The sequence below is a fragment of the Lipophrys pholis genome (genome assembly GCF_963383615.2).
Source record: "Lipophrys pholis genome assembly, chromosome: 11".
NCBI lineage: Eukaryota > Metazoa > Chordata > Actinopteri > Blenniiformes > Blenniidae > Lipophrys > Lipophrys pholis.
In genome coordinates this window covers 15957393-15981744 of record NC_137631.1, presented here as the reverse complement: position 1 = coordinate 15981744, position 24352 = coordinate 15957393, and the positions used below count along the sequence as shown (strand labels likewise).

The 24352-nt window shown below is 42.2% G+C and overlaps 1 protein-coding gene across 4 annotated transcripts in view; it reads right to left on the bottom strand.

Moving 5' to 3' along the window:
- wwox (WW domain containing oxidoreductase) overlaps nucleotides 1-24352 on the bottom strand; it is a 132205-nt gene that overhangs the window by 19412 nt on the left and 88441 nt on the right. For 2 of the 4 annotated variants that reach the window (XM_080475511.1, XM_080475510.1), the window contains one exon: nucleotides 10531-10603. The exons of the other annotated variants lie outside the window; for them this stretch is intronic. In XM_080475511.1, coding sequence (XP_080331637.1) covers nucleotides 10541-10603 — 63 coding nt within the window. In that variant the 3' untranslated portion in view covers nucleotides 10531-10540. Of the gene's footprint in view, nucleotides 1-10530; nucleotides 10604-24352 lie in introns of those variants that run through there. 4 annotated transcript variants of the gene reach the window in all.

Sequence of the window (24352 nt, the reverse complement as noted above, 5' to 3'; positions counted from 1 at the left end):
CTAATTTGTGGCATAAATCTTCAGGCTGGCGCCCCTGCTAGAGACCATTAGCCCTGACACTGATACCCCTGACACGCACACACACACACACACACACACACACACACACACACACACACACACACACACACACACACACACACACACACACACACACACACACACACACACACACACACTCAAAACTCATACCTTTTAGAGGAAGTGCAAAAAGTGCTGCTGTCTTTTCACTGCTGCTATGTTGGTGGGGAGAAAATGTGAAAACAAAGTACATAGCCTTACTAACACTTTTTAGCGGCATCAGTTTCAAATCTCTATCTGCATGGGGTCAGAAGAGGGGACCTGGCGTGTAGGTGGGGCTCAATGTACACCAAAGCACTATCGAGAAAGAAATGCAGGTGTACTGGATTATAATATTAAGCAAACATGAGCTCTGAGGTCTAATTATGACACAGGGGAGGTTAGAGAGCAAGAGAGGGAGAGATTCAGTACTGTGTGGTGAAGTGGATGCTGAAGCCAGCAGAACCAGCCTGGTCATTTGTAAACAGGTAACGATGCAGGCCAGGTGTACGAGCATATGTACCAATGAGCAGGGGAGGAGACGGGGGAGAGAGTGGGAGTCAGAGGAGAGAGGGAAGATGGGGGAAAAGAGTGGGAGGAGTAGAGGGAGGATCTAATTAGGGTGAATTTACAGTGCCCTGTGCCAAACAGCTAAAATGGCCAACTGGGCACAGAGATTTATTACTGGGTTAAATTAGGTTGTCTGGTGAGGGTTGGTGAGACCACCTGCAGCTGTCAATTGTCACAGTGATTATTATAACTGTGGAGAAAGACGCCGGTGGTGTGACACCAGCGACACAAACTCACAACAAGAACAACTGCAGACTGTTACACATGCAAGCCAATGCAGAGAAACCAATATTATTTTTGTGTTTAGGACAATATCAATTGAGTCAAGTGAGTGATTAATAATGATGCTTGAACCCATTTAGCACGAATCAATGAACCTCTGGACAGAAGGTTTCCAGAGTGAGGGGCCCTTGCCTTCATTTGCATCAGTATCCTTGATCAAATCTGCAAGGTAAACATGTTTATATCCTGATGGGGGATATTAAACTTCCAGATTGAGCCTGACTGTCCCACTCCAGTCATGTCTGGAGACTGGGGCAGGGGTTCGGGCCTCTGAATTTGACTCTGTCTGCTGAGAGCAAGGACGTGGCACAGCAAGGCAGCCCTGAGCAGCCATAGTTTCATGGTCGGTTTCCATTTAAATATCTGACTGACAGGGAACATGGCGCCATTAAGGCATCCCGAGGGCCCGGCATGAGAAGAGGAAATGGGCAGATAAAACCCCCCCAGGGGAGAGGAGGGGTGAGAGAAGGGCCACGCTGCCTTCAAAGCCTTTAACAGTGGGATCTGCTCTTAAAACTGTATAGGCACCAGTCCATCCATTCAGTCCTCTCTCCATCCACACCCAAAACAACCTTGTCTCTCTGGAACAAAAGCAGGATTTATCTAGCATGACTTACAGCCCCTACCTGACTTTCTTCCTAGGCTGGCACTATGAGGTCATATACCATGTGTGAGTGCACATAAGTGTGTAAGTGTGTGTGTGTGTGTGTGTGTGTGTGTGTGTGTGTGTGTGTGTGTGTGTGTGTGTGTGTGTGTGTGTGTGTGTGTGTGTGTGTGTGTGTGTGTGTGTTCACATAAAAAACTGTATAGGATTCTTCCAGGCCTCCACAGTAACTCTAAAAAATTCAATGCACACCAGCAAGACGAGAACACAAGGAGCACGTTATTCAACAAAAGCGGAAAAATTGCTTGCCGATGTGCCAATCATTTCTTGACCTTGGATCTTGTTTTGGAAATGTATTTTGCATTTTGACAAGAACAGGGCACACAGTTTGAATGAGAGGCTCAAGCAGGTAGGAGGACCATTCAACATGTTATGCATTGCACAACTCTTTCTACTTTCTAACTTTTAGAGTTGCTGCTTACTAAAGTAACTTTATTAAAGTCATATTTAACTCAGTGTAAATGTTTAGTATGGATGTTATTATGCTTAAAATACACCATTCGGACTCCTGGCTGCTGTCATGGTCATGTTCTGTTGTGGTTAGCACAAATATTTCAGAACAATGAAACCAGTCATTCAACCTTTGCACTTTCCTTTTTATATTCACCACACTCGCACTATTGTGCACCGGTAGACCTACCTAAACTGAAATGTTTGTAATTGGAGACCCCACAGGCCCCACAGTGATGAAGTGTATGGCACTCTTGCATCAAAGTGACAATATTCCTGTTTTGAGTCCAGTTATGGGTTATGTTAGTTGGGTTTCCTCCCACAGTCCAAAAATATGCATATAAGGTTAACCTGTCACTCGACATTTCCCACTATGTCTGAATGTGAGGGTAAGGCTGTCTCTTTCTCTGTGTTTGCTTTGTAATGGGCTATCGACTTGTCCAGTGTGTGTCCTACCCTGGTCTAAAATAAGTTAGAATTAGCTCTAGCGGAACACAAGATGGATTGATGAAGATCGAACAGGCATCCAGTCAAGAAGTCCAAAGCTTGACACTTTTAACTTGTTGCACTTGCAGGATTAAATAATAAAAAAAAAGGCAGGCAGCCTTGTCTTAGTTGTTTAAGTGTCACCGTTTTTTATTTTGTTGTTGTAACATCAGCCTGGAATATTTTGAGCTTCAGTTTACAGGTTGGAGACGCGTATCTGGATACCGCCAAGCCAAGAGGTTAAGTGGATGTCAGAAGAGGTGAAACATCGCTGTGAGTAGATACATTGACACAAATGAGCAAAACCAGCAAGCTGGAAGGCCAACAACCTAGGCAAGACAGCAGCACCATGAAGACACTTATCTAGACTAAAAGAGAAAGAGAGGAGGAGATAGAGTCTGCCAGTGATATACTCCTCACTTCCCACAATTCAGCTTTCACATGATTTACTCCACCCCTCCTTTCTCCCGCCCTGCCACCGTCCATACTGCCAGGCCCAATAAGGGTCAAGTTCCTGCTTTCCTCTTAAGGAGCTCATTTGCATCCCCCCGGCAAACAGCCAGTCAGAGCTTGTTCAAAGAGCCTGCTAATCCAATCAGATTGCTCAACTGTGAGGCCTTATCGCTGCGGACACCAGCATCTGCAGAAACAACATCACAGGGCATCACGGACCTGCTGGTTGTGAATAGCAGAGACAGAGAGTAAGAGAGAAATAAGCCTCACAAGGCTTCAACGCAGCTTCAAGTTAGCGAGCGGTGACAGTACAAGAGCAGGGAAGGCTTTCGCAGGGCTTCCCATGTTGTAACTGCTGCTCCAGGAATGGCATGGGTATATATTGGGAGTGAAATACAAATTAAACTAAAAGGGTCTCATCTTTATCTACTGTTGCAAACATAGTGGGGTAAATCTGATCGTTACTTTCCACTTCATTATGATTTTACTCGTTTATTACAAACATCTAAGCACTAAACAAGAAAAAGGTCCACAAATGAAGGAAAAAGAAAAAGAATACCTCCAAAACCAAACAAAAATAGTCTCTTGGACTCTCTGTGTGTTTTCATATGTTTCAAAAGGAGAAGGAGGAAGTGTAAACTTACTGAATCCTACCACTTATAAGAAGGAAACATGATTTGAACTGAAACACCCAGAAATGGCTTATTTTATATATTTACATACAGAAAAAATACACTTCATGTAAAGAGTTGGGGAAAAGTTAAGGAGAACCATTTGCTGAAGAAGGCACCTTGAAAACACACAGAAAAGGCACAGTCGAAAACAAATGCATGAGTATAAGAACTGATGTAAATGCCCTTCAGCCCCAAAGGGAGGCAGACAAACCTTGCCTGCGTAGGTTAATGTCTAACTTTCAGCACATACACACAGAGTCATATCACCAGTGCAACGGCAGCCACAGGAGTAAAAACATAGTTTGGCCATTCAGGTATATGAGCTACAGAGGTGATCTGCTTGTGTGAATGACTTTGCATCCAGGGACACAGCTGGACATAAAGGGACACGGGGGGGACACAAAGGTACAAGGGGATGGAGAAACCAACTTGGCTGTCCTTGCTTTACAATCCCACAGAGACTAGAGTCTCATCCGTCTCTCCTTCCACACTTCTGCACCCGTTTCTCTTTTATTCCTCCTGCTCGCTCATCTACTCTCTCTTGAACCTTCTTCACATCCTCTCTCTACCTCTCACTGTTTGTCCTCCACGAAACTACCACTCCCCCTCCTCTTCCCAACCCCGTTGTCTCACGCTTGCTCCCGACCCCACCGGTGTCACTATTATCAGCATCACACCAGGATCACAGGGTTGTTGAGGTATGTAGGCTGAGTCAATGGAGCATGACACACAAAGGCATCCATATACTCCCATCGCCACCTCGCTCCTCTCAATAAGTCTCTATCCCGTCTTATCCCATCCCTTCATGATCATTACCTTCCAGATTGAATTTAATTAGTGAGACTGACTTGTTTTTTTCAATGTATCTTCCATCTAATGCAGTTAAATAACAAAATCTGCAAAAAAAATGTTTTAAAAACACCTAAATGATTCTACATGCATATCAACACCTGCCATGCAAGCAATGATTTTAAAACGAAGGATAGATTATCATATAACAGAACCACAGTGTGTCAGTTACGTGACCTGCTCTTTGTCCCCGTCTTGGCAGACTATTAGGCCTGGGGCAAGGAGTCAGAGAGGTGAGACAGGTGAGAGGAGGAGGCAGAGGTGGATCTATAAAAGCTCTCCAAACCGAGTGCTGCTCCAGGAAAGGCAGGTATGGATTCAGCCCATCCTTCTCTTTTCTCTTACTCTTTCCTTTTGTGTCCAAGGGTGTAAGGCTGCATGTGTGCATCATGTTTGCGAGAGGCAGAACTTGCAGGACTGTGTGTGTGTGTGTGTGTGTGTGTGTGTGTGTGTGTGTGTGTGTGTGTGTGTGTGTGTGTGTGTGTGTGTGTGTGTGTGTGTGTGTGTGTGTGTGTGTGTGTGTGTGCATGAGTGTTTATGTGTGCCTGCAGCCTGTGCATGTGATAAGCCTGTGGTAGTAGTGGTCCTAAGAGGGACCTAAGGCCCTGTTCTCCTGATTAGTCATTTATCAGGCCTGGCAGCCCAGACCTACCATAATCACTCTTCTCTTACCCCTCCTCCTTCTCCTCTGCTGATCCCCCTCTATCCCTCTAGATCTCCCATGTATCCACCCTACAACAATGCTCTCCATCCCCCAACACCAAAGTCTACGCATATGGTGGTTCATGTACATGCAATATAAACCTCTACCTACCTCTATCCAAGTGACACCCCATCCAGCCACTTTGTTAGTTGTTCACTCCTCTCTGTCTCATCATGACAAGCTGCATTTTCTTCTGCTTCTTAAGTCCAATCCAGTTCCCCTCCATGTCTGAAAGTGTTGTGCTTGAGCTGAAGAGCCAAAGCCGTGGCTAAAGACAAATTTCCAAATTGTCTATTTGCATTTCATGAGTTTGAGCCGTTTAATGCTACAGAAAGCAAAGAGGGGTACATGATGAGCGGAAGATGGGAGGGCAAGTGTCTTCTCCAGCGGTAGGAGGACCTCCCTATCAAGCAGTGCCACACTCCCTCGTCCTGCCATGTCAACAGAGAGGGATTAGGGTACCAGATGCATTGAGAAGGCCAGAGCGAGTTAATGCAGTTAACCAGCAGCATTTCCTCAACCTGTCTTCCCTCGGCTGGGAGAAATTGGAAAAGCTGTCTAGCCAAAGAGAGGGAGTGTAATCTGGACTATGCAGACCGGAGGATACAGCTACATGAAAGGACTGCCCTCCTGCTTCCCATGCCTCTTTTCTCTTTCCTGCTCCCTTCTTTACCAGCATTCCTGCTCGCTTTTCCTATCTTCCATAGAGAGTGAGGGCGATAAGATGGAGGGAAAGGAGGAGAGAGAAAAATTGGACATTCGCAGAGATGTTTGAACCCGAGAAATTTAAAAGACAAAAGTCAATTTTACAAAAAAAAAAAAAAAAAAAAAGGGTGTCATGTAGACAGTGGGAAAGAAAAAACAAAACCAGTATTTGTATGTATGCGTTATTACATTCCCTGACAGCTGTTTGAAGCCTGAGGGAGATAACAGCTGGGACCCAACCACCAACACACGCTTCTTAACATATCCCTCACTTCATTTCTCCTCAACAATCTCCATATCCCTCTATCCCCAGTCTCATCTTTTCCTACAGATTCACTTCCTATTCATTTAATTCTGAATTCCCTGTTTCAAACTCCTCCTCTGGTGTTTTTTTTTTTTTGTCTTCACTAGGGCCGTCTCTCAAGTCTTGTTTTTCTCTGTATCCATTGTCCCACCTCTCACCACCTATTATGTTTTATAAGACACTTTTCCGTTCATGTCAGAACAATAACAAAGTAGGGAGAGCTAGTAAACTGCAATAAAGTAATAACAATGGATGTGTTTTTTCCTTAATTGGGTCTTCATTAAAAATAGCCATTTAAAGGTGAATGACACCTTTAAGTGTTTTCTATGGGTTGTCTTTAATGAAAGGCCTTTTGAGCTCTTTAATACGTCTTTGTGTAAACAAAACCAGCATTAGATCAGCACAGCTTAAACATTGGGCGTCACATTACAATCACAAACGGGGCCTTTAACCGCACCTCTCCCCCGCTGACTGTGTCCCTTTATAGAGCGGTCTGCGTAATAGCGGCTCTCTTATAAAACACAGTGCCGTGTCACACGCACATTACTCAGCCCACCGCCCCTTTAAATGATCCAAAGATGTATGAGGCCATCTGTGGGCCGCAATTAAATACCAACCCCTTTAATTCAGCTGCATGCTACATTACCACCCCCTATCCAAAGCCCTGTAGACCAGTTACAGGATTGGTTGAAGTCACACAATAAAAAACAGAGGAGTTAGCTAAGCTGCACAAAATGACAGTGTTAATATGTCAGTGAGAGAAGTCTTATTTTTTCCTTCGGATAACACATACTTGATTAAACAGGACCGCTTTTTATCGTTGAAAACAAATCACAACTTTGCAGTAATAGTAGAAAGAGGGACAAGAGTGAGGAAGGGCTGGGGTATTAGAAAGGTGCTTTTCACACAAATGGAGCTGGCACATCACCCTTTGTTCAGCAACATGCTTCTAACTAAAAAGTCTTTAACACCACGAAAGGTAGGGAAGATATGGGTCCTAAAGAAGACTGTCCGACTCATTTTAAGGAAAGGTCATGCAAGTTTAAAGGACTGATCATTACTAATGTTCCCACGACACCCGGGAGCATCTTACGCAGAAATCACTTCTCCGCTGCTCCTTCAAGTTACTCCCTCTTTCTCTCCACCCTTTTATGAGCAATCAGTAAAAGGGACTCATGAAATTAGTCGAATGTCGAACACATGCTCTACCTTTCTCTCATATCACATCACTCTTATCTGATAGCCTTTCATTGTCAGACTCATAAAAATCTCTCTCTGCTCTTCTTGTATCTGCTCTGGCTTGTTAGAGAATCTAAAAAGACCATTCCCCAACTATCTGTCTGTCTTTCTCTCATTTCTTTCTCTCTTTCATTCTCAGTCCAATGTATTTCTCTGCTAAATTGTCTCTCCCCACATTGCCATTCCTTGCCCATTGACTGCACCGGCCTTGTCTCTGAGCACTAATTGTCTCATTCTGAGGACTTAAGGATGCTAGATGAGCACTAGACGTGTTAAAGAGACAGACTGTGAAACCAGTGTGTGAATGGCAAATTACATCCTTGGCCTTTCTATGGTAGGCAAAGACACTTAATAAGCTCCCAATGTGTTCAACAGCTAGGTGAATAGTTCACTGGCTCCACTGTTGAATCTGAATTGCTCCAAAAGATGGTGCACAGAGAGCGCACTCCGGAATGCATGTTTGTGTGTTGATGTGTGTGTGTTGATGTGTGTGTGTGTGTGTGTGTGTGTGTGTGTACATTCAGTTGAGGTGCTGTTTGTACTCTCAGTGCAGTCGACCTGGTGTTCTTCTCAGTGACAGGATCGGGGCAGATCAGTGCTCACTTACAGAACAACTCACCTGAGGAAAAACTCTCCTCTCAACACATCGCCCTTTTCTCTTTCTGCCTTTCTTCTCCTTCGTTCTTTCTGACTCTCCCTGACTCGCCTGTCTCTGACCCAGACAGAGATCCCCCCCGAGCTACTGTACTCAGCTCTCCCTCTCCCCTTTCTTTTTCGGTTCTCGTTCTCTAACCCTATCTGTCTCTTTTTATATCATGCTCTCTGTAAGGATACCCTGTGGGGGGTGGTAGGTAACAAACATAGCCGCACACACTGGCTGTGCACGTGTTTGCGCTGACATTGACATGCATATGTGTGTACACAAGTACACACACACACACACACACACACACACACACACACACACACACACACACACACACACACACACGGACATGGACACATACATGGATGGCGCTCGCAACACTAGGTTGCACTAACCCTTTCACTGACACTAGTGACGGGAATAAAAGATTCTCAAACACATCGCCTCGTTCCCTCTCACGCAAACACCCCAGCATGCACACACACACACACACACAAATAAACACTCAGAGTCAAGAACTCCACCAAATGCTCTATTTTCTGCCGCTGTGTGGTGATTTATGAAAGGTGTTTCTCACAGCAGGCAGATAGTGCTGTTTGGAATGCTTCATTTCATAAATCTATTCTCCATTCTCCTTTCTCCACATCCCCTCCTTTGCAGCCTCTCTCGTATTTCCTCTTTTCTCCCCTGTGCAGGACTCCCTCAGCCTCTGTTGACTTATACAGTATACTCTATGTGTGTATGAGTATGAGTGAGAGAGTGTATGGATGGGGATTGGGGAGAGAGACATAAGTAGGCTTTGTCTGCAGTCGGGGTAATGATGCAGGAATAACCAAAGCCCCTGCAAAAACCCTGTTCTCCTGGGGTCTCTCTCTCTTTGTCTTTCTGGCACTGACCTTACTCTCTTTCTCTCTGCTCCGTGAATCCACACACACACACACACACACACACACACACACACACACACACACACACACACACACACACACACACACACACACACTCACACACATGGGCATGCCTGACACAGAGTCAAGCAGCGTTAAGTTGTGTAAACAAAAGTGAGACATCAACTGAGATCCAACTCCCCAATGAAGTTGAACAACCAACAAATAAATACACACATTATTAACTCAACTTGATTAGGGACTTTTATCATGTTGCACGCACACACACGTGCACACACATGCACACACACAACAGCACTACATATGTAAAGCACAGGGGAGAACGAGAACTTGAAACCATTTGATATTTATAAATGTATTGTGATATCTAGAAATGTTGCAGCATTAAAAGAAATATAGTGTGCAAAAAAGCTCTTAGTCCGTTATTTCTAAATCAGACGCAGCTCCTCAACTGAGCCTCAGCCTCTTTTGGCCTCTGACTTGTACAAAATGGTATTGTGTAATGTTCTCAAAACATTAAAATTATAAATTAGTCTATAATAGGAAAGATACACGCAGTGTATTGCTAAAGACGATTAGATTTATTTTAATGTATCTTATGTTATTGCTCTACATTTTTAACAAAACCAATTTATTAGAAACATTTGTTACCGCACTAATTGATTATTTATGGCTATTGACAAAGCAATAAATAAAAACTATTAAGTGCAATTATAATGGTTCCATGTTTAACAGACTGTTTGTAGCCTGGCCAATGAGTTTTTGGTGCATCCAGTAAAACGATTAAAACATCTTGTTAGTAAGGATTATGACATGCGGTTTAAATCAGTTGGAATAAAACTTGTTTGTGGTGCTGAAGTGAAGATAGGCAGAAGCCTTGACTTTGTGTATGTGCACGAGTATGAGCTCTGGGTCCAGCAGGCCTGTGGGTCATCAGATAGTGGCAATAGTGAATGCGATGGGAAAACACTCCTTAAAAGCACAACTCTACATCTGCTTCAGCACAAACATGTGTTAGGAGAAGAAAGAAGAGGGAAGGAAAAGAGAGAGAAAGAGATGGGGGCCACAGAGTAGATAAGGCAGTCTTGTTCCTTATTTATGTCTTATTATAGCTACAGCAGGGCCAGGCCACAGACACAGTCACCGGGGACACAATGATGAACTACTCGACAAGACAGCCGGCTCACTCCTGGGAAGACACACTCCCTCTATTCCCCACTCCTCCACTCCTTTGCCTTCTTCTTTTAACACTTCCCTCTCCTCTCCTGCTTGTTTTTAACCCTTTTCTCGTGCTCCTCTCGACAACCCCATTCTGTCTCCGTCCCTCCTCCGCACCCAGAACTTGCTCCGCAGTATCCCGATTCATCTCAACTAGTCTCCTACTTCCCCATCATCCTTTTGTGGGAGCACACCGGGCACAGAGGATGGTGCAGCAGAGTAAACAGGGAGTAACCCAAAGGTGCTGCAGTCGAGTGGAACAGCAGGCAGGTGACATAATTAAGACATCCCCATTCTCCCTTGTGCACACACAGAGTACCTCTTTTCTGCTACACTCCCTCTGTTGTTTCTAATCCTCTCTGCCTCTCCGTCTCCCTCTCTCGTGGGGTGACCTGCAGAGGTGGATGTGACTGAGCTCATTACCTGCCTTAATGAGAAGAGAGCACCACAGAGACAGCAGCTGCAACTTACCTGAGCGCTGCAGACACGCGCTCACTGGAGAACGCATGTAAATACCTGCTACTAACTACTGAGACAAGCAAATAGACCTGATGATACCTCAGAGACAAAGACTCGGCGTGAGAGCTGAACAGAGATGAAGGTGCAAAGTGTGTAAAAACCTCCCAGGCTTGCAGCTGATAATGCCTCACTCTCTGTTGTATCTTAGCTGTTGTTTTATAGAATTACCCTTGTACTAACATGCTCTTCCTGTGAGTAAAGCTTTTTTTTTTTTTTTTGCCTGGTTCAGGAAAATTAATGTCTATGAGCGCAATACAATCCATCATAGGCTGAAAGCAGAGGTCATTCAGGAAATGATAGCAGGCAAGATAGGCCTCTCCTCCATGTACACACACAAAGATGAAGAGAGAGTGTGTCTAAGGAGGGTATAGAAGCATGGGGGGCATGGGATCCTTGAATGGCTAAACCTTTCTCCCATTTTACTCTTTGACTTTGGCAAGTTACAGAGAGTAAGAAGAATCTGAAGAAAAGTATGTATTTCAGAATGAGTACCACTTTGGAATTTGATGACTACTGCTGGTACAATACCAGAGATCCAGTAACTACTAAATAACACCTTTTCCAGGATACCAACTTGTGAGATCAGCACAGATGCCTGACATCTCTTCGGAAGAGCAAGCATGTTATCACGCTGGCTTGAGGACTCCACCAGCACTACCTCTCCTCTGCCTGTACGATATGACAAGTGTGCACTACAGGTGTCACTTGACACGGCGATAATGATGCGAACTTTCACAATGTGTGGACTGCAAACCAGTAATCTGTAGGTTTTTGAACTCTGAAAATGCAATCTGAGGCATCCGAGTGCAGTGGCAAAAATTCCTCAAATTAGTCAAAGACGGAATAGCCAACAAAGCTGCTATTCATTCTTTGACTTTATCAACCTTTAAAGATATTACAATCGGAACTTGTGGCAATTGTGGCAACTTGAGTGTGTGACATTAACTATCACCAGTGTTATATTAGGTACCGTGACTTGTCGGGTCCTGTGGCTAGTATCAGTGCAACAATGAAGACATCTACAGGTCAGACAGAGAAAGAACATTGGGCAATTTCTACAAATGATTTGAATGTTTTTTTTTTCCCGACTGCTGACAGAAAAAAAAAAAAAGTGAATATAAAATCTCACTGTTACATTTAAGTTGTGGCTTGCAACGGCTGTGCAGCTTCTGTGATGATCACACCACACACTACTTTACATTGCTACAAATGTACAAAATGTACAAAATGAGCCAAAACAAGCCAGTCGTGATAAAATGTGAGATGAATAAAGACAGTTATTGTAAACTAACACATTACCGCTGTGGACAGCAAAGTCACACAGTGATCAGACCTCTACTAGATTAATCGATGACTTTATTGTTGAATTAAATTTTTCAAGTGAATGTGGGGAACTTTCTGCTCCATGTATGGGACCTGGTTGACGAGGGAGGTACCAACTGCCAGAAGGGACAGGCTTCATCAATGTATTCCAACTAAATAACAGAAGCTTCTAAAACACTTGGACTCTACACATGTACTTTTTTTGAAGTGGTATCAGACTCAATAAAACGCAATCATAGTTGAGTACTACGATATAATGGTTTGAAGTGTTTAAAAGTGTTTCTCACGGTGAAAATGTGGAAGTGTGTGGGAACATGTGACAAGATTGTGCAATACTTAAAATAAACAGGTTTCTAAATGTTTCTCTGGGACAAACATGCATTTAATGAATGTCAGTATGTTTTGGTGATATCATGATTTTCTTCTACAGACACAATACACACAGAAACATATAAGAGAAGATGTGTCGCATCAAAGATTAGACATCAGCACTTTGATCGTTTATGAAAAAAGTCTTGCGCGTTGATCCCCTGCTCGACATGTGACATTGTTTGCAATTTTATTTCCAGTTTATTGACCTTGTCATCAGCTTGGTATGTATTGATTAGTGACTTAAATGCATAACCGCAAATCATTTATATACTGATAGTGCCATCACATCACACATATACAGCTTTCATCGAGTCCCAGAGCTGGATTCTCAAACAGGAAATCAAGGGGTTACGGCCACACATAAAAACATGAATGTATACATGCAAGCATGCCCAACAGATACCTGTCCAATGTCCTTCCCATCCTTCCTCACATGTGAAGTTGTTGACAGATTAATCACATGCATTAATTATTGACAGTAACTTCAATGTGAAAAGCAAACATCCGTCACCCTCGCCCTGTTTTAAATCATTTATACCTTCCCTACATGGATAATCATATGGCTATTGATCACGATAGCACAAGGGCGTATTGATAACGCATACATGAACACGGCCTTACATTCAAAATGAGTTGGAGGATTGAGAAAGAAAGGGCTTCATATCTGTCAAAAAAGGACACGCATCTGATCGTCTAGGAAACACAGAACCTTCTGAGTCACACAACACGCACTCCAAGATCTAGTGGAACTGCAACAAGACAACAACAGGGGATACAGACATGTTGACATGAGATAAAGACAAAACAAGACAGCTAAAACCCTGTCCTAAAAATGGACAGATGAGGGCCTCTCTCCTGCGCTCTGTCCCTCTCTCATTCTCTGAGATGAAGAGACGGTTTTTATCTGTCTGACAGAGTGAAGGATGTGTGGTCAGGTTCTACGCTGATGCTCCTGTCCTTTTAGTAAATCAGCCTTCACTGCTGTCACCTGGCCGACCCACGGTCACACATGACAGGTGTCACCCTTGCATGATGTCAAAAACCCCACCTACGCACGCACGCACGCACGCACGCACGCACGCACGCACGCACGCACGCACGCACGCACGCACGCACACACACACACACACACACACACACACACACACACACACACACACACAACTCAGACTGAACAGATTCCCTCACTGACATTGTGAATGCAAACCAAACTAGACGGACTGGCGGAATAAAAGACTGAAGAATGGCACCCGATTTTACAAAATGAAGTTGCTGTGATGTGAAGCTGATCAATTGTAATACTTCAAAGTCTTTGTGACAATGCTTCACTCTAAAAAAATCCCCCCCCCCCGTTTTTGTTAATGCTTTGTACTTGACCTCAACAGAAGGTGTATTCAGTGGCATAAGCCATTAATAAAATCACCAGCTGGATGATCTACAGTGAGATGATAGCCTCACAGAAAGAAAAAACTAAATTGCCAAAATAAAAAGAAAAAATGAACAATTTGACTTTGTTTTAAAAATTCAAGTAAGGGTATTTTTGTATTCTAAAAATCTATTTTATAAAACTGAGATTAATAAAATCTGCCATTGACTTTTTCTTGTATTTATACAAGGAAAAGCATTTAAGCTAAATCAATTTAAATTAGAAGATATAAAATCTTTAAAATGAGGACTTCGGTTTCTAGTTGTATTAAAATAATCCAACAGTTTTTACTCTGTTTCTTGTGGATTATTAACAAATACTATTAAAATGACAGATATCAAAGCAAAAAAGGCCGAAAAATAAGTTCTTTGTATAAAAGTGTATAAAATCTAATTTATTGTACATTTTTAAATATCTGACATACAATTTTAGAGGTGGACACAGGAAGACAAGTGTCTGTCTGTGTCCCCCAGACCTCAGTAATCTTTCCATGCTGCTGATAATCACAACGATGGGAGGAGGCCGAGGGATCAATAGGAAGCCTCCCACAAGATCTACAGCTTTTTGATCGATCCCTCCTTCTGATCAGCCTCTCTGACATCCACCACAAATCCTGTGTAATGGTAGTTCAGTAAAAAAAAAGAGGTGAGGTGGAGAAAGATAGTAACACATTCAGCTTCCTTCAGGAATGTTTGGGTCTATTCAAGCACATTACTGTCGATAAGTTGAATCAATAGAGAATATTTTGTCGAAAAATATATTATATTCAACAGTGGTTACATCCATGTGGTGTGTTAAGTGGCTGAGTTGTTGCTTCATTTAGAAACTGTCAGTAACTTCAAATTTTAATCGTCAAATTTACACGACAAAAGCACATGCAGGCCTCAAGAAAAGGCCAAGGTTAAAGCGATTAGACTGACCCGGCTTTGATAACAGGGTCTAAGAATTGAGGGTTTCTAAATTCGCTAACCCCCCCCCCCAAAAAAAAAATTAAATTACAAGAAAGCCTTTAATCGTATTTTTAGTGTTCCAACAAAGTGTTGGCTTTCATATATTCAGATATTGATGTGAAGTACCTGATGCCTACACTCAAATGATTCAAATAATTGAATCCATTTATTATCTGACATTTTTTCCCTGATATATTATCTTTCTCTCTTTTTGTTTTACGTGACGGTTTTATATTCAATTTAAAGTGCATTTTTAAACTGTATAAATTGCTCGTAATCTGTATAACATTCATATGACACATGCAGGCAATAAAAAAAGATTTCATATAATAAACACTGGAATATTGGTTCTAATCTATAAAGACAAATTTGGATCTGCTGAAGCTGCTCTGTTTATATTTAACCACACAAAAATAAAACACAAAATTACAAAAATCACAAAAGGCCAGACGAGATAGCGTAAATATTCAAATATTCATCAAGAAATTACAACCAGTCATGACATACACCTAAAATGTTCACATTATACGATCTGTACCAAGCAGTAATTTCATCTGTTGATCATTTTTTTTAATTAAAGAAATTATAAACATTGAAAAGCTCATTTTAAAAGGGCCACAACCCCGCCTGTCACGACAACCTGTATTACTCTCCTCGTGTGCACTACGCAGCACACAGTTGTATGCCCTCCGCCATCCCACCCCTCTCCTCCCCTGGGCTCTCCGCTGTGATTGGAATGAAAGGTAATGGTCCTGAAAGAGGAAGAAAGGGGACTTTGCTCCACTCTTATCTCTTAACGCCGACAGTCAGTGGAGCCAACTCTCGCTCACACAGTCGGAGGCATCCTCACGTATGCAGACACACATGCATAAACTCTGCATCTACTGCAAGATGATGGTAGGAATAACATTGGTTTAATCGTGTAACACATCAAAGGCAAAACACATCTCGCATGAGGCATCTCAGAGGATGAAAGAGTATAGTAATAGTAACAGTTTTGTCTCTTTGAGAGAATATACATTTTTTTTTAAAATCCGGAAAGATGTAATGCTAAACAGATACAAAGTAATTTAATAGGGGTTTTAAAATATTCATAAATATTGAATTAATCATTTATAATAGATCTTAAATTAACTGCCGTCCTTGAAGTATTAGATGTGAGGAGAGAAGCAAGAGAAAGAGAGAGTCTGTGATACAGAAAGAGAACGATAAAGAATGAGCCCTCTAGACATTTTTCCTTCCCTGTGCTAACATCTCCTCAGTCTGATAAATGAATATTCATGTTTGATCCAGACACTGCTGCTCAACAAAGGCAGGAAAAACCCTAAAACAGACACTGCTCCACTTTTGATGTAGCAACACTCTCAAAGTGCCCTCCTGCTGGAGAGTGGAGATCAGATTAATATTTACCCTCCGTCACTATACATGCTGTTTATGGGATGATGTCCCAGATGGTGATGGCAAGAATGATATACAGAGGACTATCTGGACACCACATTTTGTCATATATGCTCTTCTGCTGTGTGTGAGTCAGTGTGAGGACAGCTTGTGGAGTTAAGGACAGTGAAGGCTGCTCTGATCACATCCTCGCTATCATTCCTGCTGACACAGCATCCTGATACTGGAGTCTAGCTGGTGACCTGAAACTATTCACTCACTTCCCCTGAAATCCCCTTGCATTAGTGGGACGTGTGTATGAGTGTGTGTTTGTGTGCGTGAGAATAAGAGCTGACTTGGCATTCTGTGAGTCTTTCAGAGATAGGAGTGTCTTACAGTAGATTACAGTGGATCCAATACATACGCCAACAGAGCTCAACTAGACCAGCTCTCTATTCCTGTCAATCCAACAGCATAAAAAAGCACGATAATGTGGATGCCACACACCGTAAATACAAACGCATACCCTCAAAAACACGGACAACACAGGGTAAACTCGCCAACTGCTAAAATCAGAGCCAGGCTGTGGCCGTGTGTAGAAACAGATAGAAAGATGAATATTAGAGCAGCTGTCAGTGTTGTGGCTGTCAGTCTGTCAGTCCAAATGTGTACTGCATCCATCATGGTATGCTCAACAATATGTAGAGGGGTTGTCCCTCATCTTGTTCACATATAAGCTGTTACAAAGCCATCTTATCTTCAAACAGGGAGAACTGGATGACGTTCATGTTGGAGGACCTGGATCAACCGTCCTGGGTTACCTCACCTCATGAGAATAAATTAAACACACTTTTACTGATAGAGCTTCAAAAGTCAGAATTTTGATAAAAGGTAGTAAGATCAAAAATCGCCCATTCATACATTTTCTGGACTTCGTAATATTCATACAAAGTTTTATTTGAATGTAGTGCACAGAATATCTGTTTTTGCTTCAACAACTCTACTCATATTTACATTTGTGATGATGATGATGACGCTGCCATGTCGGGTGCTTACAGCCCATCTATTCTCAAAAAGACTTTGACGCACAGACAGAGGTAGTGCTCGTCTCCCTATCCTGCATGACCAATAGGGACAAGATCCTGAGGTCAGCAGAGGAGAGATTTTATGGCTCAGTTAGCCTGGAATCAGTTGGGGGTCCCCCAGGAGGAGCTGGGAGAAAATCACTGGGGACAGGACTGACTGGGCTTCTTTTTTTACAATATTGCCAAAGTAGCCCACGTGTTAGTCATTCCACTGGTGTCAAAGTTGTTCCAATGTTTTTAAAACTTCATGCAAAATGAAAGCAGCGATTGCTGATTTAAAGTGTGATTTGCTCATTAATTTTTCCTTAAGTTATGCCAACATTCTATTCTATATCTGTTCTATTTTGTTTGCTGCCCTGCTGTCTATGATACAACATTAGTCCTGACAAGAACGAGGACGGGAATTAAGTTTCCAACATTTCAGGTAATTTTCACCAATTGTCACAGTGAGAAATGAGAGCGAACGAGAATGTGGTGGTAAGAGAAGAAAGTTTGATATCTTATCCTTTGACAAATGTTACAATGTGTGCTGTTGGCTGTGACAGGAAGCCACGAGGTGGGTGAAGAAGGATTCTGTTCAGTTTAGATATACATTCAGTTCATCTGAGGGAGCAGGAAAGAGAGTGAGGGCAGAGGGGTTAATAAGGCAGTGGGAATAATACAGGCGTTGGCAGCTCGGTGTGTCACAGCCTTCCAGCCCTGTGAAAGAGCAGGACACACACACACGGACACACACACAGCAGGAGAGAAGGACACAGACTGCTCAGTATGCAGCCCTGACATTGTCCACATCTGATACGGGACATTAGCCCCTAACTCCCTCCATACACCACTGCCCTTCACTTTATATTACTTTATGTTAATAGAAAAATATTACATACAACATCATTTGTCTTTGTTACCACGGCACCCCACAACTGATTTAAATGCATGTGTTTACCTCTACAGACAGGTGAAGACAGGGGGAAGGGTGGATGACTGACTGTGTGTTAGCGTGCGTGCATGTGTCTCGACGTGTTAGGTAATGTTTGTGTGTTTGTGTGCTCGTAATAGGGGAGGGTGCAAAAGCACGCATCTCGCACAGATTTATCGATCTCACCCACCTCTCACCGGGCCTGAGCTGTAACCTACATATAGGCTCAGAGTTGGGGTGAAGATGGGTGGTGAGTGAAGATCCCTGACATCAACCCCTCAACGCCAAGCCTGCACTGATACTGGCTTCTCTCACATGCTAAGAAAGGAGCAGAATTTTTTTTTAAAAATCCCAAAGTTTTTTTTCATAGGTAAATAAATTGTGCCTTTCAGTTATAAGTTTTACATCTATGCTGTGGAGGTGACAAGATCCTTCTCATTAAATGTATCGTCACCAGCTACGTCACCAGCCACATACCGTAGGATGGCTTTCAACAGGTGAACTTGATCCAAAGTTATTTTTGTCTTAAGGTGATGAACAAGATTACTGATGTTGAATAGAATGAGTAGTGAGTGGTAAACCAGGTGAGAACAAGTCAATCATCACTTCAAGATATGACGGGAAATGACTATTAAAAGTTAGGGTTTAAGCAAAAAAATATATATAAAATGAAGCAAAAAAAAAAAGGGTTGCTGTGAAGAAATTGCATCTTTCAAGGACCTCCCTGTTGAAATAGGACCAACAGTTGCCTCTGTGCAAAAAATAAAAAAATAAAAAAATAAATCGGTTGATTAGAGCCAAAAATAATTTGGAGACACTTCAGATAAAAACCTCAAGTGAAGCTTCCAAGGAGTCAAGTGGCAGAAAAATATTAGAATCAACTGTGTGGAAAAGACTGAATGAATCAGGCCTTTTAAGTTAATTTTCTGCAAACAAATCACTCTTGAATTAGATCAACGACATAAAGAACAAATGTCACATGGGAAGGGCAGAAGTCCATGAAACATTAAAAAGAAAAACACAGCAATATCAGGTTTGGTCTTTGTAGGAACCGTCGTTGTTTTTCCAGCAAACATTGACCCAAAAATACATCTCCAGTCGGCCGAGAAGAGGAAAAATGAAAAACTTAGTTGTGAAAAAGTTTCCAACAAAGAAAAGCTCCTATTGGCCCCCTGGTTGAGAGGATGAAGAAATGTGGAGTTGCTTTTGAAGCAAAACATGATTTCTTTAACAGAAATATGATGTAAAATATTGTTTCATTTGTTCACATTTCTTACTTCATTTTTTCAACTAAATCTGATCAATAGGCACGGTCATTCCAAAAAGATAAATACAGTAGGGGCCATTGCACCCTTTTTTTGTTGTTTTGTGTTTACAATTTGATCTGTGTATTTCGATCAAATTAAGCAAACTAATTTGTACTGTAATCCAAGAGTAAGGATTAAATTACCTATCTATTCCAGAATTAATTTACATGTGGGCAAAGGAAATAAACTCCAAAAATCTTGGCGAATATTCAAAGTAAATGTAAGAATATAGGACTTTTACACTAAGGTGATGACAAATGCCCTTAAAAAAGCTTCTTGTCGACTTTCTCAATCAATTTCTACATGATGACCTGATGAAGAGAAGACATCAGACAGACAAGTCGATGTCAGACTGTCTCATACCACAACATCTCACCCTTGATGTCCTATCTGACCGGATGGGCTCACCTCAGAAGCTTAGAGGTCACCGAAAGCTGCTTGTGTCCGAGTTTGTACGTGTTTGGGCCATTTGTCATTACCACATTCTCTGTGGGCTATCATCAGTGTTCCCATTAATCCATAAGTCAATGGATCAATGTTGGGCTGAAACTAAGGCTGAAAGCTCTCAGCCTTATCGACCTGTCATTTAAAACCCCAATGATCACTGGACTTTAAAGTAAATGCCACCTTAGCATCAGTCAAACTAACAATCTACATACAGTATATATTATCTATTCCCATACATTAACGAGGGATGGATCCTCTGCCGTAGATGGAGATAACAATTTCTATTTGACCTATGTTTTCGTATATGCTGGCTTTACAGGTGCAAGGACTTTTACCTCATATCAGAGCTGTATATACCATATAGTGCTGCAAAGCTATTGATCTTGCAAGTGAGTAAATGTGGGAACATTGTCATGCATGTAAATGGCGTGGTATTAACAGAGTGCGCGGGGCCCTCTACCATAAACGATCCTGCACTTTGTCATCCCTGGGATGTCAAAGCTCATTCGTTACACCGTTAAAACACCCCCATAACTCTACCACCCAATGCTAATGCTACACCACACTAATATGTTCATGAGCGCGTGTGCACGTATGTGCTGTGCATGTATACCACATGTGTGTTGATGCTATATATTGCTCAATCCCGTTAGTGCTGATTATGAAGGTCTAGATTGATAGTTGGCCTTGACACAGCATTTAATCATATTGGCATTTGAAAGCAAAGAAAAATGTCACGTGTTATGAATTAGCACAGTGACATCATGTAGGGTCATTCATTAATGACGGTCCAGAAACAGAAAAAAAAAAAAGGTGCAAGAAAGTGTTTGAGTCAAAGCCCTCTGTGATTCTACCACTGGATTCAAAGCAAATATAAGAACTGGTCAGGGATCCTATTTTACTCTTTAAACCCATACAATGAAGCACTCATTTATTTGTATTTTCTTAAAGTTGCATAGTACCAATCGTCAAACATTTTCGATCCAAGTATACTGGTGGGCCTGTCCTGATCAATACAACTTCACAGAGACACACTCCAAATATGGACACAGAAGGAATTTGTGTCATCCACATCGCTACACGCGCAATGAATGAAACAGGAAGATGACAGAGATGGTGGGATGCAGAGAGAAGGGTATAAGAGCTTGTACTCATTACAATCAATTAGGGTCAAACTGAGAGCATAGCCGGGTGGTGGTTCGGGCGGGTGGGGGGGGGGGGGGGGGGGGGGCTAAGAGAAAGGACAAGGGTAGGGGTGGCATCATGGCAAATACGGAAAGAGGGCCAATTAAAGTGAAAGCAAGGGAAAATATGAATGATTTAGATTTAAAGACACATGGGGACAAATCTATATGTAAAGCACATATGCAATGAAGATAACGTCAAGCTCAGCATAATTTTATGTGAGCCATGATGGTGTGTGTTTTGTTAGTTTGGACATGAAACCTAAAGAATAATAACTAAGCAGCTGACAAGAAAGGACGTCTCACCTCCCCCATAAGCAGTAGGCGTCCTCCAAATTACATATTTGACTCTTACAGACATTTAACAATCAAGGCAAGAATCGATTTGTTAGGTTAAGGAGAAAAAGAGGAGCTGGGGCTCAAATTAAAATCCTCGAAGCTGCATCACCATCTTCAGCAACTACGCTGGGTTTCCAATTACAAGGATTAAAGAAATGGAACGAAGAAATAAAGAGCCGAAAGTTCGAGCTTTGAGGATAGAGTCCTCAAATGGCTGTTAGATTCAGAACAAACTTCCATGCGAAAGCTCTTTACCTCCACTACATTACTCAAAACAAAATCTTGAAACAACAATATGTGATTGGTCATGGCTAAGGTTGGATGTGGCACATTCCCCTTACATTTTCTCTTTATTCCCATCTCCTCCTAGGAGTTCTCCACTTGGATTTCTCATGAAGTATGAAACGTCTAGGCCAGAAATAACTTTGTTTTTATTCCTGCCAACTTGAGAAAATGAACCAATCTCCACACTGACTCCTACCCGGTTCCTGCCATCACTCTGTAGATGTGCTCAATGAGTCTTCTGATGCGCATCACTTTTTGATATTTGATTGAAATTAATTACAATGAGTTTCTTTCCCATAGCTGAGATATGAGATGTGCAAAAGCAAACCTGCGACTTTGAGGGGAGTTTGTCTGATTTTAGGGAAGTCCCTTTAAAGCTACAGAAGATATGAACTGTTTTCAGAGTGACAATCTACATACTCCAATCTACAGACAATCTCCTGTTTAAAAAGCTTCGTCTGGAGTCGACTAAACTCAAAAGTGAAAATCTAAAACAGGATAAATGCAACCTCCCTGTGTACATTTTTCTTTCTCCCCTCCCACAAACACACCCACACAGAGTGCAGGACTGTGTGCGTTTGGCTCATCTAAGTGAGATAATCCAGTTTTCCGGATGAATTCGCCTTTGTGTCCCTGGGGCAGAGATTAAGATAAAGATATTAAACAAACAAGAAGCCCCATGCTACACTTCCCCGACTGTCCATTCCTCCCTCAGTATCAGCCTCTGCTCTCCTCCATTACATCCACCCCCTGCCGTCACTGAGCCAGCTTTGTTGTCCCTTTTTCCTCTAAACGCAGCCTCCATGAGGACAGCAGGTCTGACACTGTTTGCTCCAGAGCAGTGCGGGCCCTTAGCCCCAAGTCATGTAATGGGTCATTTAGAGAGGGGGAATGCACAGAGAAAAAAGTGAGCATGCAGACCTCCCTCCCCTGTCTTCCCTGCTCTTGTAGCAAGGTTGACTGGCTCCACACTGTATGAATAGGAATATATGTCAAAGGCATTATCAGCAGCGCAAAAGCTAGGGCTGTGACGTCCTTAAAGGAAAAACAAATTTCTATGAAGGAGACAAGGAGAGATTAGCTGCACTTCAACTCTATTTGGTCTGGTACAGACAATATAGAGGCACATTACATAAGTCAGGAACAACAAAGTCATTTATACCAGCTGTAACCTCATAAAAAAGACAGATAATCAGCCACTCAAGTGGAAGTAAAAACATATATTGTGATATAAGACATTAAAGTTTTTATAGTAGTTCATCAGTGACACAAAAAATGTGTACTTAGAATAAATGTACTATTTACTACTTCAAATAAAAGTGTAGTTATTGTTCATGTTTCTTGGAAAAGTCACTCATACATCATGTTTGAAGTTTCTCATCCTAATGATGCCTTAATTGTCTGCAAATGCAACGTAAAATTCTCAGCAGTCGTGCAGAACTCGGCATGAAAGAAAAGAAACAAATTATAAAAGAAATGATGAGAAGAAGAAGCAACAAAACACTTAGAGAGCAGCAGACAGCTAAACCGAGGCCACAACTACATAATCTTCTGTAAAACATCATTGTATTATCATTAAATATTAGTAATAAGTTAGTACAAACGCATTGGTTTTACAGCAAAGCTTTACTCCCAACATTGTTCCCAACATTCCCAAAAAACACTTCCAATTCAGTTACAATTTTAACTTTTAAATTTTAAACTTGTGGATTTTATATACTGTGTCACCAAATGTAAAATTATTTTGTCGCTTTTGTTTTTTTCTAACAATCACTTCATTTCAGAACTTTTCTATAAAGTACAAAAGACCACCCATAATTTGACAAATCCCACCTTATGTGCAGGTAACAGCCTGAGCAACTCTCTTGAGTTTGGCGGTGTCATTTCTCAGATAAACCCAGTCTGATCCAGGGCCTTCTTGTGTGGAGTCTGCATGTTCTTACAGATACAGATCATGGGTTGTGGTGTGAAGGTGTGAATATGTGTGTGAATGATGGTCAGAGTCAATGTGTGGTGACATGTCCAGGGGGGATACACCCTCGCTTAAGGTTAGTTCATATTGGCTCCAGCTTGTATGACCCTTACATGTGGTTAACTGAATGGATGGATGGTATTAGTTAATACCAGAGAGAGAGAGAGAGAGAGAGAGAGAGAGAGAGAGAGAGAGATGGTATTTGAGGGAAAAAAGTCTGTGCTGAACATCTCTTTCTCACCTCTCCCTGCAGGAAGACATCAAACAAACACACCTGCTTCCCGGGCCAATCCCCTCAGCACTGCCCCGACTTTCCCTGCCTCTGCCACAGACTCACTTACTCCCATTCCTCATTACACACAAACACACACAAAACACGCTTAAAGGGGCACGCACACACACACAAACTCACGCTCACACATGCGCACATACTGGGTCCCATTTCTCATTACACACACCGAGAGCAGAGCAGTGAGAGATCGCGGAGAGGGAACGGGAGCGGTGCTTTGGTGTAATGGGAGGAAATGTTGGTGTTTCATCTGGAATTGATGAAGTCTTGTTTCAGCGGCTCTCCCCGGAGCAGGGCTTGCTGTGCGCTGGCTGTGTAAATGAAAGAAGCAGCCGAGGCTGGACCGGAGGAGC